Source organism: Scomber scombrus, chromosome 18, assembly GCF_963691925.1.
Source record: "Scomber scombrus chromosome 18, fScoSco1.1, whole genome shotgun sequence".
Lineage (NCBI taxonomy): Eukaryota > Metazoa > Chordata > Actinopteri > Scombriformes > Scombridae > Scomber > Scomber scombrus.
The window spans coordinates 24,198,654-24,220,856 of NC_084987.1; the positions used below are offsets into that span (position 1 = coordinate 24,198,654).

The window sequence follows — 22,203 nt, forward strand, 5'->3', positions numbered from 1 at the left end:
GTACACATATATGCACTTTATATACATGTGAGTCAGCAAGAACTAGACACATGTTGTATTGTTGCAACAGGAAAGATTGGAAAAAAGAAAAGAAAAAAGAAAACGACAGCACGGACAGAAGAGTCAGGAATGTGCTTGTGATCAGTTCCAACAAAAACTGCGTTTTCGAATTTTTCAGTCACGAGCCGGACGAGAAGAAGGGTTAACAAGGCGAACGACTCTCCTCTGAAAAAAACAGGAGGAGGTAAAAGAGAGAGAGAGGAGGTGACGGTCACATTGATACTGCACCTCCTCTGTCCCACCCAAAAAGTCCAAAAATACCCAGAAAGACCCCTCCCCACCGCATCATAGCAGGACACTACATTTACACCACAGTATCAAACATATCAAGAAATATACAGTATTAAGTCATGTAGCAAAATAGTCTTGAGTGTGTGTGAGAGAAAGTGTGCATTCCACCTCACCGGTGTGTGTGTGTGTGTGTGAGTGGGAGCAACAGTAAAGCTCTGGACTGTGACGGCGAGAGGTTTTCGTCACCCTGACGATACAAACCATCAAATTCTGTCAATACTGTCAATATTGTATTAAGAGTTTTTAGTGTACAGGATATAAAGTCTGCGGGTGCCCCTTCTTTTCAGTAGGCCTCAGGACCAGGACCAGGACCCGAACCCGGACGACCGTGGTGGCTCCTCTGTAACGCAGAACTCCAATCTGTCTCAGGACGAACCGACCAAAAAACAGCCTGTTAAAGCTTCAGTCCGCTATCTGTGCTTCTGTATGCCCTCTGGCAGCTGTGCAAAATCAAGCAGCAACCACCACCACATAAAGGACGACTTTGTCTTCTACAGCTTGGGTGTTATTTTTGCAGTATTGGCCATCATATATATATATATATATATATGCTATGATACCATTGAACTCGCTATGATACCATTGAACCATTGAATATATATATATATATATATATATATATATATATATATATGCTATGATACCATTGAACTCGCTATGATACCATTGAACCATTGAACTCGCTGAAATCTCCAAGAACGGCAGCAACGCTACAGGCCTTTTTGACGACCTTTCCTCATAAGGGTTTAGTGTTTTAGTTGAGTGAAGACTTTTGGAAAATTTGTCAGACGCAGCCCTGCTCCAATTACAATATGGGAAAGGAGGTTTCAAAAGCTATTTAACGATCCAACAAGCACTTCGGTTGAAACCTACAAACGCCTCAAGTCCAATAGGGCAAGAAACATGAGCGATCAGACAGTCAGGTTGTAAACAAGCCAACAGTTAAAACAAATTATTTAAATTGGTTTGGTTTAGATAATCTGGGTATGGCTTGGCGTGTTGCCTTCAAATTCACATCAAGAACAGCACACCATGAGACCCAGGATCCAACCAGTGCTTCTGTAACTTGAATGCTATCTGACTACAGGTATTCTGTTTGTCAGTTAGCTTGTGGCAATTTGACGAAACATAACTTTTATTAAGGAAAAGAGCACCACGTGAACACACATGATAAAAGTTGTTAGAACCAGGTTTCAACTCAGACAGGGTAGTGAACCCTGTTGATGTTGTACTTAATAGGTGCAAATTCACAAACAAGAATTACCAAAGAGAATCTGAGACACAGTGATTGTTGGGCTTTTGGGGCCTCTGGTGATCTAAGGTTCCAGAGGGGGTCACCAGATAAATCTGTGTGATAACAGTTAGAAAAAACAAAAACGAGGAATTGAAAATAACTTTTCCGAAATCCTTGCTTTTTATTGTGCAATACTGGATCATTTCAGACCTCCAAAAATGATTCAAATGAAACAATGTGAATATCAATCTTTGGTTAAATTGCTTGCAACTCAGACATATTCAACCTACAAAAGGTTATAAGACTTAGACTTAGCTTTTTACAAGGGTCAAAAGCCAAAAAAGGTTTCAGAGCAAATTATGTTAAACACTTAATTTGTCTGGGAAGGTTCTCAAAATGTCAATTACACCTCATTACACAGGAAAAACAGTGTATACAGCTACAGCAATTACAGTAAATCTAAGCTGAACTGGGAAGTTAGTTTTGTAAACTGATGGATGTTTACAATGGACAATGTGGGTATTCAACTGTTTTTCTCTCAAATAAGTTGTAGGTTTTATAGTCTGACCACTTATGTTTCTTTTTTTTTTTTTGCATGATCTTGACATCTCAAGAATTAAATTTGGTGAGTATAGTGTTCTTATTCCCTGTGGGAATGATGGCCAACACTACAAAAAAAAACACAAGGCCCAACTTGAAATAAAACCGGAATATATCTGTAGCTGTAGTTCCTCTCATGACCACTAGATGCTGCCCAAATGAAAATATGACCAAAAATAATCTGAATCAGTACATGTTGGTGGTAAAACTGAAAGAAAGAAAAAAGAGTTGAGAATATTAAGGCATTTTTTTTTTTTAAATGGGGGGTATTAACTGCATTACTGACAGGTTTCTCAGTTGTGGTAGCTGCCGCTTGCTGGTCCCACCACAACTGTTTGTTTTGTTCCTTTGTGCCTGCAATGAACTCTAGTTGAGCTCAGCCGTCAGCGATACCACACCACCCAACACTACCGTCTGTGATGGATCATTATTGTCTGTCTTAGACATTGTGAATTACTAATCTGTTCTTATCCCACCATTAAACCCCCCAATGTGAGTTGCTGCCATTGTGGACTATGTTTTTTATGGATAAAATGGCCTTGGTGTTTACATTAGTCCAAAAAGACCACATTGAACCGCCTGCAAAACACAGCTCAATAAATAAATCAATCAAAACTGTTTATCCATTCCACCTGACAGGTAATACACACAAATAGCACTCAACCACGTGTGTAAAAGTAGAGGGAGCTCTACAGACAATGTAAGCGAGTGAACCGAGGAGGTCATGACCACAGCAACACTGAGGCTGGATGTTGTAGTCTCTCTCTGTTCCGGTCATTGCTGTCCTATCGGTGTATTGCTTTTGAACAGACGAGACCCAGAGGTAGCAGCGTCAGCTACAACACTCGCTACACCACAGAGGATCCTGGGAATTGGAGTTTAGTGAGGTTGAAGATCGTGTCCGGCAAAGTTAGCTCGCTGACGTCACTCGATAGTGTTTCTGAGTTGAGTTTCTACAGATGTGGTCCAGTTCTGTGTCCTCTGTGTCCACTGGGCATCTTCGATGAGCGCAGACAGACATAGCAAAAAGGCAGCTTTCAACCTCCATAGTGTCAGTTTGTGAAAAGTGTGACCGGAAAATGAAGCACAAATCTGAAAACGTTGTGCTGTGCTTTATGGTGGCCAAACTAAAAAATAATGCAAAATACTTTTAAAAAAGGAGCTGGATGTTAGGGCACTCATTGAAAACCATGAAAACAATGCTACTTTACTGTAGTTCTGTAGTTAGCATGTTTGAGCCATGGTTCCAAGCAGTGAATGGGATATGTATGGAGGTCTGGTTGTATTTTCTTTTCTTCTTTTTTTTTAAGCATGAACAAATCTTTGAACATTCATTTTAAAGCATTGACGAGTTCCGATAAAAGAGGCTGCTAACAAATGGTCTTTAAAGTTTAACTGCAGTGGTTTGTTGGACAATTGTAACCTCATTTGTCAGAACAGTCCTTTTTAAAGCCTTGAAGTGCTATTACAGTTTTCGATTGATTGATACTTTGCAATATAGTTGCCAACTCTGGTAGCTTTTTGTTTCAGTGTGTTTTTGGTTGGTGTAACCATGTAGCCAACTGCTCAAGAAAGTGTAAATGGCACTGGAGCAATAAGACCTCAAGTTCAATTATTCAATATTCCATCTGACAGAACTATTACTCTGTCCCTGTATCACCATCTCCCAGACATTCAGTCACTGAGTGGCTCATTAGCCCTGATCCAGGAACAGCAGACTATATAACACAATCACTGAATGGATCTTTAAATAAGTTACAGCAAGATTATGAAAATATGAACTCAAGTGGTAGACAATCTTCTTAGTAACTTTAAATGAAATGTCAAGTGAAAACTAAATGGCTAGATAAGGAAGAAGCCTAATTTATCCTGACCAAGAAAGGTCTTGTCTATTAAATTTTGTCTATTAAGTCATGTTTTGATGTTTTTTTTCCTACCTTGTAATTCGTTAAGAAAATTGTAGACTATCCAGAGAATTTGTATTTTCATCATTCTTGCTATAACAAATCAGTGAACTGCACATTGACAAAAACGTCAGAGCTACAGCAGATGGTGATTCAGGGCCGTGATATGCAGTACGACCGTCAGCGTAGTGAATATAGTTAACCATAGAGGAGATAGTTAACCAGTTAGACTACAAAAATACATCATTACTGGGCCAACCTGTTTACCCAGTCATGACCTTTGACCTTAATATCCTCTTATGTGTAGTTGCTGCTGTTTGCCTGTGGAGGTCAGCGCTGCATGCCTTATCCTACCAGAGGAACTGGAGCTCGCTATTCACCTCCAATAACAACAACAACAAGCACCACGACAACAATATCCAGCCGTCCTCAACATCTGTAAACAAACAAACAAACAAACAAGTGGCGGTCTGACGTCATCAGACCATGTGCTTACTTCCTGTCAAACAGCCAAACCATTAAAACACCAAATCTCCATATAGAATATATTCATAACTCCAATCTGATTGGATAAAACACTGTTTACATATATATGTAAACATATAAAATGCTGTGCTGTGTGTGTATATATATATACATATACATATATACACACACACACACACGCACACAATAGGGTCCAAAGGTCTTGAGACTCTGAGTCTGAAGCTTTTGGACCCCACTGTATACATGTATAGAGAATATTATTTTTCTTTTTTATACAAAAAGAGAAAGTATTTTGTGTTTTATACATATATGTATGTACAGATATAGAAAAGAGACCACACCTAGACTGCTGTGACGTAACCGTGGGCAACAGGACAGGAGACAGTATTTACATCAAACAAGAAATAGTACAATAAAAAAAAAGAAAGAAAAAAAGGAGGGATGTGGTGGTCGTTGTGGTGTTAAAATAAAAAAGTCCCACAGTCGCCTTTAGAGAAGAAGGGACGGGGGGCTCAGGTCACATGACTCAACCCAAATGAGCGACGGAGAGAAGTGATGCAGTTTTCATTGACCACATATTTGAAAAAGAACGAATACTGCGTAAAACCGACCTGTAATCCTGAGACGCTTTCACCAGATTCCATAAAAGTCGGATTGAATATTATTATTAATTTTACAGTTAATATTCAATGGAGATTTTTACTGGAGATTTCTAGTGTGTGACGATGGCTTTTAGAGGCTTTTTCTTCCCCCTCAGAAACAATTAAAAGTCTGTCGGGGGAAACCAGGGAATAGCTGGCATGAACATTGTCAGATTTGGAAAGAAAATACAATTCTTTGCCACTTTAATACATTTATGAATATATATATATATATATATATATATATATATATATATATATATATATATATATATATATATATATATATATATATATATATATATTAATATAATATCTCTCATGATTCTCTCTGTCTTTCTCGTGGTTGCTAAATAGTGAGATAAGGACAAATTAAGGCATCCAGATGAAGAGACAAAGAATGAACTGACCGACTAAAACAATAGCTGTATGTTTGTTAGTGTGTGTGTGAGAGTGTGTTTCTTCAGTCCTGATTGGCTGGTTGCTTTGCTGAGGTGCTGCGGCGGTGGTGTTTTGTGGTTTGTGATTGGATGGTTGGTTTTCACGGACAAAAAAAAAGGCACCTAGTTCCTCCTCCTCCTCTGCTCATTCGAAATTGTTCATTCCTCCTCCACTCTGCCTTGTCTCATCTCTCTGACCGGACCGACAGGCGAGGAGACAAGTTGTCTGCTCGGCTCTGTTCCCCAAATTCGGGTTCGAGACCGCCACCATCCCTCGGCGGGAGGGGGAGGGGGGGCAGAGGAGTGGGGACAAAATGAAATGACAGAAGGATGACGGGCAGGCGGGTGGATGGAAACAATTCAGTGGTGCTGTGTGCGAGAGAGGAAAAGAGAGGACGGGCTCGAGCCACAGTTATAGTTTCACTTGAGGTGTATCCATGCTGACCCCCCCCCCCACCTGCCCCCTGCTCCTCTGGTTGCCACGGAGATGCTAACAAGTCGTCTGCTCCTCCTCGAGGCTGATGAACCGGTAGAAAAAGAAACGCTGTCATGGGGCCCCCACCTTCTCCTGCCTCTATAATGTTCTCCTCAGCCAATCGGAGTCCTCGCTTCAACCCTGTGTGAACGTGCGTGTGTGCGAGCGTGGCGTGCGTGTCCCGACGCACACTCCACGGAGGAAGAGGAAAAGGAAGAGGAAGAGGAGGTGAATGTGGAGTTCTTGTGTGCTTCTTGTTTGAGCTCCTCCTACAATACAGGCTCTTCTTCCATTGGCTCCTCTGTGGACCTGCGGTTAACAAAATAAAAGCATGTGTCAGAATTATTATTTTTTTTAAAGAAAAAGATATATTTATATGAAGCTGACAGGAAGTCAGCATTTTGCTCCGCTGACCTGCTGGTTTCCGTGTTGTCAGGGACAGAGCTAGGCTGATCGACGTCAACGCTCAGGGACGCCATGGCACTGACCGTGTCAGCCTCGTCCTTCTCTGATTGGCCCTGAGCACCCAGGGGGCTGTCCAATAGCGAGTGGCCGCTCGTCTGGAGACACGACCAGTGTTTACCTGGAGGGACAGAGAGAGAGAAAGAGAGACATGTTGTAGCTTCTCATCGTGTGTTTATGTGTGTTTCTGTGTGTGTGTGTGTGTGTGTCTTACTCTGGATCTCTATGACTCTCTCCAGTGAGGAGCAGGCTTTGGGACAGGGCTTCTCCTGAGGCCACTGAAACACAGAGTCACACTGACAGAGACAGAAAGAGTGTGTTAACAGAAAAGCGTCAAATCAGCTGTTTCAGAAGTTCAAAAACATCCAGCCAATAAAAAAGCTTATCAGTGAGAAATTGAACACCTATGTAATAATAATAACTTATTCTCTGTATTTTGGAGGGAATCTTATATCAGTGTGTTAAGAGTGGAACTGGAGTGAGGACATGGTTAGCCTAGATTAGCATAAGGATTGAAAGCAGAAAGCTCCTCTGACTCTTTCTAGAATATAAGAATAAGCCTACTGACACATCTAAAGTAATTCACACAATGAATCTCGTTTATTTAACCTGTCCATTAACACAACATGTAATAAAGGTGGCTCCACATCTGCTGCTTATGTGGATGAAGTCACTCTTAATCATTTGTTCTGGAGTTGCCCAAGTCTTGGACCATTCTGGCCATCTTTGAAACCTCTACTATATGTGGTGAGGAAATACATCCAGACCCAGTTATGGCATTATTTTCAATAGTTCCTGGAGAGTTGGCACAGTAAGTGGTCGTACATAAGTGGGTGGAAAGTGTTACGGCACATCTAAAGCTAGAAAAACAAGATATTCCACTTGGGGATCAGTACAGGTATTCTTTAAAGTCTGGAAGCCTTTCCTCTCTTATTTTGAATTAAATTTTATATCGAAACATTAAGCACTAAGCCTGGGTTCCTTGAACCTCTATCCACCAACCCAAGTGTGTCTGGCCCTTTTCATTTCTTTTAATGTTTATGTTCTTGTATGTGGGTTGTGGTATTCTGTAATTGTATGGGTTTATATGTCTATATGTGTCTATATGTATATTGAAAAAAGTTCAATAAAAATCCACAATAGCTACAATAAACCCTAACTCTAACTCACTCACATGTCAATTTTACATCTAAACCAGTGAGCTTGAGTGATGTTGGAAGTTTTCTGCTTTTAATGTGAAGGGTAACTACATCCTGTCTTCATCTCCACACTTCACGCACATATTTACAAGTTGGATCTCCTCTAACCTCACAAATGTGGAAGCGTTCCTTTATTATTAAACGACAACAGCTTTAGTTAACAGGGTTGAGAGAGGCCGACATGGTTCACGTCTCCTCTCTCTCTCTATCTTTCTCTCTCTCTCTCACCGGGTCTCCTAGAAGCGCTGAGACGCAGGCTTCCGATGCGTCACAGATGGCGGTGAGATCGTGACCGCCCTCCAGCGCCATAACCACCCGCCCACCCGCCAGATCCATCAGCAGCTGCGTCAGCTGACCGAAACCTATAAAACACACACACACACACACACACACACACACACACACACACACCAACACACACCAGTCACAGATAAGACACATTATAACTAACCTTTCCCCACATTGCATCAGTGAGATATCAATCAAAATCATGCAGCTCTTCACTGTGAAGAATACTAGTTGGCCGGTCACCGTGGTAACCGGAGTGGAGCGGTACTCACACTTGGCGGAGACGTTGTAGCCTCCCAGAGGAGACTGATGACCTTCTACTGCGTCGAAGCCTGCGGACACTAGAACAACGTCTGGACTGAACTGCTGGGCGATGGGCATCACCACACTCCTACACACACACACAAACACACACACACACACACACACACACACACACACACACACACACACACAGTAGAGGTTAAGTCTCATAACAACTGCATTTTTACCAGCATTTAAACATATAATCATGTAACTGAATAATGTTTACCTAAAGGCAGTGAGGTACTCAACATCACCCATAGGGGGCTCCACTCCTCCAGTCCACGCTATGTTCACATTAAAACCAACACCTGCACCCGATCCCACCTGAGGAAAGAGAGAGAGAGAAACACAGATATGTGTAGATTTAGGATAAGATAAAGGATTTTAGTTAGGGATGCACCGAAAATTCGGCCACCGAAATACTTTCATCACCGAAACAACACGGCCAAAACAGCTAACTAAAGAGATCAGCTCCTCTGATGCATCTTTAGCAGACGTTATTCCTGTAATTGCAGCACTAAAGTGTGTTCTAAGCAAAGAAGTTGAGATGGACCACAGAGTGAAAACAATGAAAAGTACACTCTTAGAGTTTGTCAGCAAACGTTTCACTATTTGGATCCTCTGCACTTCATTGCGACTTTACTTGATCCGCGTTGTAAAGATCATCACTTGGATGTGGGATTAAAGCAGCGCGCACGAGAAATGATCCAGGGCGCGATGGATGCGGAGAACCTGCTTGGAGACAGAGAAGCGCACAGCACAGGAGTGCGCGTGTGTGTGTGACTATAAATGCAGCGCGTGTGAGAGCAAAGCGTCCTTATAGCTCTGTGTTGCTGCTTATTAGACCGACACCGATCGCACCCCCCCCCCCACGGACTGATACCATTCGCACCCCTCCCCCGGACCGACACCAAGTGTAAAAAAAAAACCCGGAACGAACCTCCCTGAAATGACTTTTTGCAGGTTGGGATGTCTGCTACAGAGAAAATATTGTTATATCTTTCAGCAGTTGCACTTGTTCTGAATGCACTTTGTTGTAGTAGTCTTTACAGATTTTTTTTTTAAATGCACTTGACTTAAATGCACTTTGTGTTTTTATACGAGAACATATTTCATTTTACAATCTTTCAGCAGGCCAGTCAGTTATAGGCCTGTACATTATTATTTAATGTACACATGAGTGTAATTGTGTGTGTGTGTGTGTGTGTGTGTGTGTGTGTGTGTGTGTGTGTTTGTGCGTGTAAGCGTGTACAGTACCTCCTCAGGTGCTCCGCTGCCAGGAAAGAAGTTCCCGTCGTCGTAGCGATGGAGGGAGATGTAGAGGACGTTGGGGTCGCTATAGAAGGCCTGCTGGGTGCCGTTGCCATGGTGAATGTCCTGCAGTGACAGGTCAGTGGCATCGGAAAGAAGGTCAATGGGTTGTTATGATTTTCTTTTTTTTTTTAAACACACACACTGGGTTGGGTCAGCATTTCAGTGAGATTCGCTCTCCTCGCCTACATAAAAGCCTGCGTGGGGGAAAATGACAGAGTGATGACGCAGTGATTGCTCAGTCGGCTGCTTGTTCTCCTCTCTCTCTGTGTGTGTAATAACACACACAAAAAAAGGGAGAAATCTGGTCACAACAAGACTGATGTTGCAAACTAGCTGCCGGCTCGCTTGCCTTTTAATGTCTTCAGTCCAACTTGAATCCCTCCAGAGGATCAGTCATTACAAACTGAAACTGTGTCACTAAACGCAGTTCACACACACACACACACACACACACACACACACACACACACACACACACACACACACACACACACACACACACACACACACACACACATACACAACTTTCATTTCTACTCTCGTGCACATCCCAGAGACATAAATGTGTCAGGCTGAACTTTGAAGAGATGATACAGATGTTAAACTGGGACAAATAGGCTGCTAACTGTCGACTGTGAGCCAACAGGCCTCTAATGGCATGAAGAAGAGAATAAAACAGCTGAATCAGGCCTTTAAATGACACTTATTGTAGTATTTTATCATATTTCTAATCTGCATTTTTACCTGTCTATTTAAATAGACCAGTGTATAAGCTACCACAACATTGCACATGGAAATGGATCAGCACTTTACTACCTCTTACTTTGGCTGCCTCTTTTTATGTTGTTTTTTTGTGTTAAATGTATTTTTTTTTTTTTACGTGAACACTCTGATCTGCAGAAAAACAGCATTTAGCTCCCCAGTGTGTTTTATAGAAGTGATAATAAACCTGAACTGAGAAGACATCCAGAGCTGTCATATGGACAATGAATCAGCCTTGGATTTGAATGTAAGTGTAGGATGAGAAGAATCACCTGCTTTTAAGGTAAGGCAGTTCATTTGGACTGTGTGCTGGTGTTTACTGCAGGTTTAGTTGTGTAACAGTTTGGCAGACTCCTGTATACTGTTATCACTATTTTAAGTGAGATGTTTGGAAGCTGTCACTCACAGTTAAGTTTGATATACGATGGAGCACAGTTCCGACTTTGGATGGAAAATGCTGCGTTTCATTTGCAGGTTACAGTCACAGTGTTCATATTGTTGAGTCTGACTGGCTGATGAGCTCATTTTACACTGTGTTACTGTGGACGCATACAGTACAGATGTGTATGAGTGAAACTTTGTCTATACATTGTAGTCAAATATCTACAGGTGTGACTTGCAGCAAAACAGCAAGAATTTCATGAGGCGTGACAGTAGGCTAACAATAATTATCCACTTATCGTACAATAATGTAATTATCAAATCATCATGTCTATATATTGACTTATCATATGATACATGAACATGACCTTGATCATTTATTTGTCGTCAGTATTGCAACACTTCGCATTAGCAGCTAATAGGCTATTCATGTCACATTGGCTAAGCAAGTAGTGTCCTCCATTCCTCACTGTGCACGTCCTGAGTGGAGACTGCAGAAGTGAGCGGCATTGCTTATATGGAATCAAAGGTAAATAACTCTGTCGTGGCCCATAATGACAGTCTGTGTTTTTACAGAAGCGTAGCACCCACTCTCCAATCCCACCCCTTCCCCCCTTGCATTATTAGATTATCATTAAATCAGTGGTATAAAATAATCTTCAAATTACAATAACATCGTTTATCGCGATTATTTCTGATAATATAATAATATATCGTGCAATAAAAGTATTGTGACAGGCCTATTTAACAGTCATATTAACTATGTTTTTACCTAAAGGAAAAATCACATGAAAATAATATAAATATAAATATGGTGAATCTTGGATTATGATGCAACAGTTGATGCCTGAATAACAGTGTTATGGAAAGATAATAAAAACATTTTTTTATTGAATAATGAACACATTGAGGGCTTAAAAAAGGATGGTTGTAAAAAAGAATGTGTGTGTGTGTGTGAGTGTGTGTGTGTGTGTGTGTGTGTGTGTGTGTGTGTGTGTGTGTGTGTGTGTGTGTGTGTGTGTGCATGCGTGTGTGTTAACTCACCCAATCCACAATAAGGATCTTGCCCACTCCCAGTTTCTGCTGCAGAAGTTTAGCAGTGATGGCAACTGAGTTGAAGAAACAAAACCCCCTGCACACACACATACACACACACACACAAAAAGAAGTAAAAATTGTTAGTCTTCACCAACATGTGATACAGTGTATAGGTTGAGGTGTGATAATAATCTTGTACTTACATAGCGGTGGATTCCTCAGCATGGTGACCTGGTGGACGCACCACTGCAAAGCCGTTCTGTTACAGAGACAGAGACACACACAGAGTGAACGACCGGTCAGACAGATGTTTAATTTCAATGAAGTGTGTGTATGTGTGTTTGTGTATTTCTGTTACCTTCAGCTCCCCTGCTGCCACTCTGAAGGCCAGCTCAATCACTGAGCCGACCGCCATGCGCACCGCCGCTGACGAGTGCATCTCGTTCCACACGGTGTCACTGTCCACCTGCAGGGGGCAGCACAGCACAGAGCTAAAACCAGGGGCCTCAAATAACTTGAATATTTATACTGTGTAGAGAGTTAGAGAGACAGTCTCACCCCTATTCCTCCACAGGGAAGAACAGCATACATCTTCTGGCTGATTGGACCTGAAATGGCCAATCAGAGTGGAGGTTACAGGTATTGTAGTGATCCATACAATTCAGTACAGTTTGTAGTGATGCTTTAAGTCTTGTTTTATCTCAACAATATAAGCTGACATATATTTAATATGAAGTGAAGGCAACAGGTCAAACACACAGGTGAGAGAGATGGTCACTACAGGTGTGTCATATATCATTAATCATCATTTTGATATAATTTATACAATTTTTACATGATATTAAAAATGATGTCAGCAAGCAGACAGATAGAAAGTCAGACAGACAGACAGTCAGCAAGACAGACAGTAAAACAGAGAGACAGTAAGAGAGAGAGAGTAAAAGACAGTAAGACAGACAGACAGACAGACAATAAAAGAGACAGTAAGACAGACACAGACAGTAAGAGAGAGAGAGTAAAAGACAGTAAGACAGACAGACAGACAGACAGACAGGTAGGTACCCAGCAGCTTCTTGTGGTCCAGTTTGTGTCTGTTGAGTGGACTGGTTCCATAGAGCAGAGTGTGGAACTCTGAATGGACAGACTGGATCTCATCCAGAGACGCTTTACGCCCACGAATTCTCTGCTCACACACAGACAGAGAGGGAGACTGGGACTGAGCTTTTTACACACAAGAAAAAAATTATCATATAATAGATGTTTGGCAACTGGTGGAGATAAGTAAGTACTGTATGAAGAAAGCTTTTATACATGAGATTTACACTTTGCTGTATATAAGCAGAGAGGATGTTGTGTACAGCAAGGCAGAACATACTGCGTGTGTGTTAACCGCCCCACTCCTTTTACTGGCAGGTGAATATGAGTAGTGTGTTGCAGTGCATGCTGGGAAAGCCTACAGTGTGTGCACCGACCATGACAATACAGCATAGTGGGTGTAGCTCTGCTGTGAGTACAAAGGTCCTGTTTGTTAACTTTTCAATGTGTGTGTGTGTGTGTGTGTGTGTGTGTGTGTGTGTGTGTGTGTGTGTGTGTGTGTGTGTGTGTGTACCTCGCAGCGGCCCAGCAGGCCCGTCTCCTGCAGTCTGGACCAGATGCTCTGCACTCTCCCAGCATGCTCTGGGTGGATGTGAGCGTTGCCACACACACACTGATGCTTCAACATCAGACTGTCATACACGAGCCCTGCAGAGAGAGAGAGAGAGAGAGAGAGAGAGAGAGAGAGAGAGAGAGAGAGAGAGAGAGAGAGAGAGAGAGAGAGAGAGAGAGAGAGAGAGAGAGAGAGAGAAGGATGAGTTCACCATATATTCTCAAATACAAACAAATGCTACAATAACAGCAAAAAAAAGAGAAAGAAATAATAATACAGGACTAAAAAAAAACCTCACACTCCACAACAGTATAACAACAAAATGGGATTATGTTTTGTAGTAACACATAAACACCACTAGATGTCAGCAGCTACCAGTGAAATATATGTGAGACATGCGGGCCACACACTTCACTTTATACTATTTATAGCCAGACTTTCAGAAAGCTGTACAGTATATATTGCCTTGAAGATATACATCTGATTTGAATATGAAGGAGATTTATGCTTTTGCTTTAACGTATCATTATGAAGTAAAAGTTGATTGCACGGTGTAATGGCTATAGAATAATAACGCCATTAGTGTTTAGATTGGTTTCCTATAAGCTTCACTTTCACTATGCAATCCTGTTTGCAACTAGGTATGAGTTCAATGCAACATGAAGGCTCAGGTCAAGGCATAAAGGAAGTGTGTCAACCATTGAACAACCTAAAGGGGCAGAAGACAGCCATTTGTTTTTGTCTGTTGCTATCAGTAGCTCTATGTCATAATAATTTGGTATGTATCCAAACTCTGTGTGCTATGTTTTAGTTGCATTGAGTATAAAACCTGAATCAACTTTCTAGAAAGCTCTCTAGAAATCAATTAGTTAAGCTAGCAGCTCTACAGCCATAGATACCGGATCAGTAGGGCTGGATATGGTTTAAAAATTACCAGTAACAATCCAAGTACCCTTAAAGTGATACTGATACCAATTGAGTACTTCATTTGATACCCATTACAAATTTAGTGCTGTCTTTTATCTGGTGTAACAGGCGTGTAGTGTAGCCACACTTTAGAGCGTTTAGGAGGCATCTTGGCTGCTGAACTCTAATTCACCACAAATTCACCACCATAGACGGGTTGTAGCTGCTGTGGCAGTGGGCCAATCACATGTTGCATTAAATTGAAGAACACTTGCATTGATTGGCTGTGAGCAAGTCCATACAAATAGACATATTTTCTAACTCTGGGTGCAAAAAGGATTGATTGCAGGTATCGTTGACGGTAGATGTTTTGATGCTGCTTGTTACCTGCTTGTTTGGGTTGATACCCTAAAGGTATCGAGGACAGATACTCAGCCCTATGGATCAGTATCCAGTCAGGCTGATCTGCTCGTTCATATAAAAATGAACAGACAGAAAATATCTCCATTGCACAATTTCTTTCATTTTGAAACATTCTTTTTCTATCTGTTCATTCATTATAGACTGAATGAATGAACAAACCCACGCTCTTTCTTCTAATGTTCTTGTGACGTTACTCCATCCCGACACCAACCCCTGATGTAGTTACTTCTTTGTGTGAAGGACTACCGTGCTACTGTATTACTATAGTAATGTTACATGTTATGAATTTCAAGACAAATAGATTTCTTGAATGGCTGAATCATTATTGTCTCTGACTGTTTAAGCCACATGTGTTTGTTGTATCACTGTGTTTTTTCAGGGCTCAAAGGTTCTGTTTTAACATCCTGGTCCAATCTGCTTTAATGATGTGGGTGTCATGGAGACCTCAGGGATAACACTGCTGACCACATCATTCCAACCCTGCTTCAAGTTTGGTCAGAGTGGTTTGTAGTTTGACACTTTTTTCTGATGGAGGCATCAAATTCACCCAAAACTGCTTAAAAACACAAAGTTAAATGATGGTAAATTATAATAAATGATGAAGCTTGTGTTAATAAAAGTGAATCAGTATAGAAATGTTATTTGTACTGACAGCAAGCAGAACAGCAAGCTTCATACTTGAACATGAACCTCTGAGCTTATAAAACAAGAAGTACGATCAACCAAATACTACATGAAGGTATTTCAGTGAGTTCAACACAACCGTCAGCCAACAGAGAGTCAGCTCCTTGTTGCTAAGCAACTAACATGGTGGCGTACGTTAGACGGACACTGCTGACGTAAAACGTCTCATCCAATCGCAAACAAGATGCACGCACGCAAAAAACTAAACTACACAAAAAACCCCAGAAAAACTGACCGGTGGTGAAGAGGTGTTTGATGGGATTGACGGTGGCTGCAGGGGAGGACTGCGCTCTTCCAAGAGGTCTGTGGGGCAACGACGACTGTAACACACCCAGCTGCTGCAAGGCCTGATGGGAAGGAGGGGAAGGGAAGAGAAACGGAGGAGTGAAAGAAAGAGAGAGAGAGAGAGAGAGAGAGAGAGAGAGAGAGAGAGAGAGAGAGAGAGAGAGAGAGAGAGAGAGAGAGAGAGAGAGAGAGAAAGTTATGATTCATAGCAAAAAAGGATGAATCAGAGATCAGTTCATTCACTGCAATGATGGAGTATGTTTGTGTGCTTGTGTGTGTGTATTTATCAAACAGCTGAAATTACTATAATTCTCAGTGATGTATGATTTTTTGATGATCAACATTGCATCAAAATGTATGAAAACATGCTGTATAAATTAAGATTGATTGATTGATTAAAAAAAAGGTAATACTACACTTTTTATGATGATGTCATGAACCATTACAGTCTGAAGTTTAGTTTTCTTGAAACTTTAACTGTCATGAAATTTCACTGATCACCAGCCTCCACAGTGTGTGTGTGTGTGTGTGTGTGTGTGTGTGTGTGTGTGTGTGTGTGTGCGTGCGTGCGTGTGTGTCTATATATAGGGAGTGTTGCTGCGCTCCCTGCTGGGAACTGGGTGACTCATCATCTGTGGGTGGACACTAAAACACACACTTGACATATACAAAAATACGGGAACATACACACTCACACACACACACACACACACACACACACACACACACACACACACAGCGGTGAGTCCAGTGGTTGAGTCATCGGCTGGTGATGTCACTGCAGCGTCAATATATATACATTATATATACACATTATATATATATACATGTCAGAAAATGACAAAATGTCACAAAAAATGACATATTGTGCAATTTTATATTCCAATCCCACCGTTTCTGTTTCTGTTAAATGTCAAAGCTTTCTTCTGATGACTCATCCTGTACTTGTGCACCTCTAAAAAAAAAAATGTATCCACTTAAATGTGATCAGACATTTTAGACTGATCCATTCAACCCTCCCCTCGAATAAAAGGTGCTTCATCCTCCAGCACAAACACCACTCACAATGAACGTGGGTTCAGAGGTGAGGTGCGTTGGGTGTGATGGAGCAGGAGGAACAAGATCATTGAGGAAAAAAAGGCAGTGAAGAGTGTCGCTCACGCTGATGTTTATCAGTTCTGACACGCTGAGACAACCTCAACCCAACCAAGGAATATCCGATTGCATAAAATGACGTTACACTGCACTGATGTTTAAAGCAGTATTGATTGATTGATTGGTCAGTTGGGGGAGGCGTCCCAAAATGTAAACACAACACTGACACATAAACCTGATAAAACTGTTATGGTGAACATTTTAGTAAACAGGTCTCTAATTACACATCCAGCAGACACAGAGTCACATAACGTTTAGTTTAGTTCAGTTTAGTATACTTTACCTTAGTTTTCCTTTTGTTTACTTTCGTTTAGTTAAGTTTACTTTAGTTTCCGTTCATTTAGTTTAGTGTCGTTTAATTTAGTGTTCATTTTGTTTACTTTCCTTTAGTTAAATCTACTTTAGTTTGGCTTTGTGTGGTTTACTTAAATTTAGTGTCTTTCACTTTCTTTTACTTACGTCATTTAGTTTAGTTTAAGTTTTGTCTTTTGCTGCTCAATGTTCCACTCTGCTGTTTGGAGCTCAGCATGTAGGTTAATAGGTTTGTAAGAGTTCAGTATGACAGAATGACAGAAGCAAAACTTAACAGTTTTGCTTCTGTCATTCTGTCACTGCTAAAATGCTCCATAGAGCTGAGTGGAACTGCAGAGTTGGGTGTGAACGACCCCTTTGACATTACACTGACTGTCGTTTCATCCACTGATAATATGAAAATAGTCATTAGTGCAGCTTTCAAGTCCAACTTAAGTCAAGTTGAATTATTATTTTTTTCTGCTACAGCACACATATCTGCTCTGTAAATCACAGAAAAACATCTGTCTTCAGTTCTCTGTCAGTGTAGTGGAAGGAATTCTTTCCACACAGCCAATTAAATCATTTAAATCAAATAAAGTGGTGAAATCATCGATCTGTGATTGGACGATGGTGATGCTGACTACCAGCCAGGCAACAGTTTGAGACACAACATAACAAGAGCGGCAGACTTTGAACAACAATTCCATATGCTTTTTCTAGATAATATCTCTTAACAACCATCAGTGTGAAATCACCTGATTAAAATATCAGAGTGACACTGGAGTTAATAGGTTGGGGTTTATGTGGAGTTAATCACACAGTTTCTCATTGGCAAAAGAACATTACCTCATCTTTAAAAAGGTTATATGGTAGCACAATTAAAAGTAAGCTTTTACTCACGTTTCAAGTAAAAAGGTTTCAAGTAAAAAGGTAAAAAGGACTCTGAATCACATGCTACATCTCATTTATATCTTACTTACTAGAGACTGAATTTGAGCCAAAAAAACAACAGCTAATGTTCACCTAATGAGATAAACTCCTGTCACAGACATAACAGAGAAATATTAGATCATGGATGACAGCACTGTTCACACTGCATACACACTGCAAACTCTTCAAAGACAATATGACAGCATGTGACCCAGTTATTCAAGGACACTAGGAAAAAAATATGTTTTGTCAAATTTTGGTAAATTCAATTAAACACATGTACTTTTCAGCAAGCAAGGATAATAGGAATGTTATGTCATGAGCTCACAAAGCACAATGTGCAGCTCCTCTGAAAGAGAAAAAAGTAAAATACTCATGAGTGATACACAAACTGCATTGCAGCTCAGGGTTTCTTACGTGTGAAAACAATGGTGGGAGGGTGAAAAACACCTGAGGTCATCTTAGGTTTGGACTGAGGCAACGGGCCGGCCGTTAGCAACGATGAGTCAGATAACTAACGCAACATCTGTAGCAGACCAAACACAATGAGACAGAAAACAGCAGGAGGCTCGTTGATGATGCGTTTGTGTGACTCATTCCTCTGTGTGATGATGATGCTGCGTAGTCTGACACTGACCTGAGACCTTCCTGTCTGATGTACTCCTACATCCCTGTCAGATGAGCTCAAAATCATTTCAATCTACACCCCCCCCCCCCCCCAACTGTTCATGCATTTATCCAAATAATGAACTATTCCTGTTACTTTTAGCTATTTCAACTGTTCATGCATTTATCCAAATAATTAACTATTCCTCTGTTACTTTTAGCTATCTCAACCTGTTTTCAGCTAACTATGTTATTTATTCCTGTTACTTTTAGCTACTTCAACTATGTTTTGAGCCAACTAGTTTAACTTTTCCTTTGTTATTTTTAGCTATTTCAAATATTCATGCATTTTGTAGCTAACTATTTTAACTATTCTTCTGTTACTTTTAGCTAACTTTTTTGTCCATTACTTCTACCTACTTAATTTTCATTGTTTATTATTTCAATTTTTTTTTTCAAACACAAAAACAACTATTTAAATCATTTATACATTACTTTTAGTTAACTATTTCAACTTTTCTGTTAGCTTGCTAACTAGTTTTTCCGCACTTTCAAAGGAAACTTTGCTTTGATGTTTTACAACTGATTCAATTGGTGGGAGGCGTGAACTGTGGTGTTAGCCTATTATAGCTAGTAGCTGACTGGTTATTGTGACAATAGATCTATTAGAGATTTGCATTAAAAGTGGAGTGTGTAAGGTTGGGAATCACTGTATTAGAGTAAGTGTGGAGTGTGTAAGGTTGGGAATCACTGTATTAGAGTAAGTGTGGAGTGTGTAAGGTTGGGAATCACTGTATTAGAGTAAGTGTGGAGTGTGTAAGGTTTGGGAATCACTGTACTAGAGTAAGTGTGGAGTGTGTAAGGTTGGGATCACTGTATTAGAGTAAGTGTGGAGTGTGTACGGTTGGGAATCACTGTATTAGAGTAAAAGTGGAGTGTGTGGGACTTTTTTTTTTATGTGAAAACACCAGACTGCAGCACAATTAGTCTCAGTGGAAAGAAGCGTTGCATTCACACACAAACCTGCGTGTAGCTCCCCCTCTCGTCATCATCCTCCCTCAGCTGGATGACATCATCATCCTCTTCCTCTTCGTCCAGCTCGCTCTCAGTACTTTCCCCTTTCACTTGCATGGCCCCGCGTTCCTCGTCACCCTTCATGTGCACGCCGAGTAGTTCAGAGGAGGGCGTGCTGTCGTCAGACCCCTCCTTCTGAAGCCTGATTGGTCAGAATAACAGCGCTGACTTAAAAACAACATTCAGATGTTTATAATTACATATATACATTGAGACAAAGATCAACTAGTAATTGATTCTGGCTGACTTTTTTTTTTTTTTTTAAATGTCACACCTGTGAATACCCGCCCCTTCGTCGTCCTCCTGCATGTCATTGGTCTCTGTTAGCTCCTCCTCTGTCTCCTCTGGATGAGTGGGTGGTGGCCTGGGAAGGTCTGTTCCCTTTGATAGCATCTACACACAAAGTAATTATAGTGCGTGATAAAGTGCACTTGTAAATGTGTGTATTTGCATGAGTGTGTGTGTGTGTGTGCGAACATGTGTACCTTGTAGTGTTTCTCCAGGAAGTGCTGGTGTTGCTGCTGAACCACCAGCTGCTGCAGGGCCTGCGGGGACTGGGGCAAAGGTGCGCTCTGGGTTCGAGCCAGCGGTCGATGGCGAGGCAGCTTGTTGACGGCCCGCATGCCACCGGACACGCCTCGCTCTGCCGTAACCAGCGGCGACTGGCTGTACATGGGGACTGTGTGGGAAAAAGACGATGACACTAAGCATGGACACAATCCTATAAGTTAACATTTACTTTACTACTTTACTAGTGTGTTTAGGTGTGTGTGTGTGTGTGTGTGTGTGTGTGTGTGTGTGTATACCAGCTAGCATAGCAGTCTGTTGTCTGGCCTGCTCCAGCAGTAGTACGTGTTGCAATAACGAGGAATGGGCGGAGTGAGAGCTGGGAGGCGGAGTTTCCACATCATGCCCCACCCCTGCAAAGATAAGCACATAAATGAAGAAACATTATTAAAAGTTGCTTTTTCCGCCTTATACATAAATGACACTGTGTCACATGTAAATGTATATATTTATATACAATACTAATATATTATTATGTTAAGCATTGTAAGGCTTACCTGCAGGTAATGAGGATGTGGAGAGAAACTTCCCTGTTAAAGCCCCACCCCCTCGCAGTGATTGGATGGCTTGTCGCTCGGCCTCTTGCTGGTTGGACAGCTTCTGGGGGGGCTGTAAAGGGGAGGCATTACCATGGTTACCACATAAGCAAGTATAGAAAGCCACCACAAAATAACTCAAATTTTGTATTGGTCAAAATGGTAACTGCTGGTCATGTGACATCAAAAAAACTTTCTTTCCAAAACAAAAGCAGTGTCATTGTTTTGTATGGGAGCCAGTGTTGGATAGAGTATGTATGTATGTGTAAGTGAATGTCTGTTGAGTTTGACCTACTGTGATGTGTGTGTTGGCAGGGAGGCCCAGGGAGATATTTGGCAGGGACGGCGAAGTGTAGAGACTCAGCGGACTCAATGTCCCATCAGCCCCCAGTGTCTGATGGAGAGATCGGAGCTGCACACACACACAGACAGACTGGTTAGTTTCAGTGTCTCGCTCTGTGGAATTTTAGCAGTTTTGGTAGGGAGGGCGGTCGGACAGTTATACACTACAGATTGATCCAGGTTGCTATGGTAACTGTTGTTTTTAACATCTACTGTTAGCACTGAATAACAACATCTCTCTCACATCGAGTCATTTCACTGGAACCTCTTTCTTTAACTACATTCTTTGGGCTCGGCTGCTTAGACGCAATAACTATCAAACATCCCTTTTAAACACATCTGCTGAAATTGTCCAGCTGTTTGGCCCCACTTCATGTTTACACTTCTAGTGAGGCAGCATTTACAAGCTTCATTATCCATGTATCCATCAAAAACAGGAAGAAAACACACAGATGAACAGGAATTTAGAGCAGAATAGTGTTTTAAACTCATCTGTAAATCCTTTTGATTTTTTAAACATGCTATTCATCAAATAAGCTGAATTGACTTTGCTTGCTTACATTGAACTGTAGGTGGCGAACTCGAGCTGCCTGTCCAGTATGAAGACATGGATGGTTGACTTATTTAAAAATAAAGCCTCTGTGTGTGTGTGTGTGTGTGTGTACCTCTGTCTGTATGTTGGGGACTGATCCCGTGTTGCCGTTGGCAATGGCCGAATTGGAGCTGTTGGGACTGCTGGGACCTGAACCTGGAGCGCTATTACAGAGAGAGGAGACTGGTCGAGAGACACAGACACACAGAATGAGCGAGAGAGAGAGAGATAGAGAGAGAGAGACAGTTAGGGAGAGAGCGAGAGAGCAAGAGAGAGAGAG

General features: G+C 41.3%; 1 protein-coding gene across 5 annotated transcripts in view; it reads right to left on the minus strand.

The window, feature by feature from the left end:
- Window positions 1–5,582: 5,582 nt before the first annotated feature.
- Window positions 5,583–22,203, minus strand: part of hdac5 (histone deacetylase 5) — a 50,432-nt gene continuing 33,811 nt past the window's right edge. For all 5 annotated transcript variants that reach the window (XM_062439088.1, XM_062439090.1, XM_062439089.1 and 2 more), the window contains 21 exons: window positions 21,997–22,106; window positions 21,285–21,401; window positions 20,951–21,062; window positions 20,693–20,806; window positions 20,372–20,565; window positions 20,161–20,279; window positions 19,836–20,028; window positions 15,778–15,889; window positions 13,491–13,624; window positions 12,944–13,064; window positions 12,440–12,489; window positions 12,240–12,347; window positions 12,085–12,140; window positions 11,888–11,975; window positions 9,644–9,763; window positions 8,613–8,710; window positions 8,353–8,471; window positions 8,021–8,154; window positions 6,808–6,889; window positions 6,546–6,714; window positions 5,583–6,440 (listed from right to left, as the gene is read on the minus strand). In XM_062439088.1, the coding sequence (XP_062295072.1) occupies window positions 6,401–6,440; window positions 6,546–6,714; window positions 6,808–6,889; window positions 8,021–8,154; window positions 8,353–8,471; window positions 8,613–8,710; window positions 9,644–9,763; window positions 11,888–11,975; window positions 12,085–12,140; window positions 12,240–12,347; window positions 12,440–12,489; window positions 12,944–13,064; window positions 13,491–13,624; window positions 15,778–15,889; window positions 19,836–20,028; window positions 20,161–20,279; window positions 20,372–20,565; window positions 20,693–20,806; window positions 20,951–21,062; window positions 21,285–21,401; window positions 21,997–22,106 (2,390 nt within the window). In that variant the 3' untranslated portion in view covers window positions 5,583–6,400. The remainder of the gene's footprint in view (window positions 6,441–6,545; window positions 6,715–6,807; window positions 6,890–8,020; window positions 8,155–8,352; window positions 8,472–8,612; window positions 8,711–9,643; window positions 9,764–11,887; window positions 11,976–12,084; window positions 12,141–12,239; window positions 12,348–12,439; window positions 12,490–12,943; window positions 13,065–13,490; window positions 13,625–15,777; window positions 15,890–19,835; window positions 20,029–20,160; window positions 20,280–20,371; window positions 20,566–20,692; window positions 20,807–20,950; window positions 21,063–21,284; window positions 21,402–21,996; window positions 22,107–22,203) is intronic.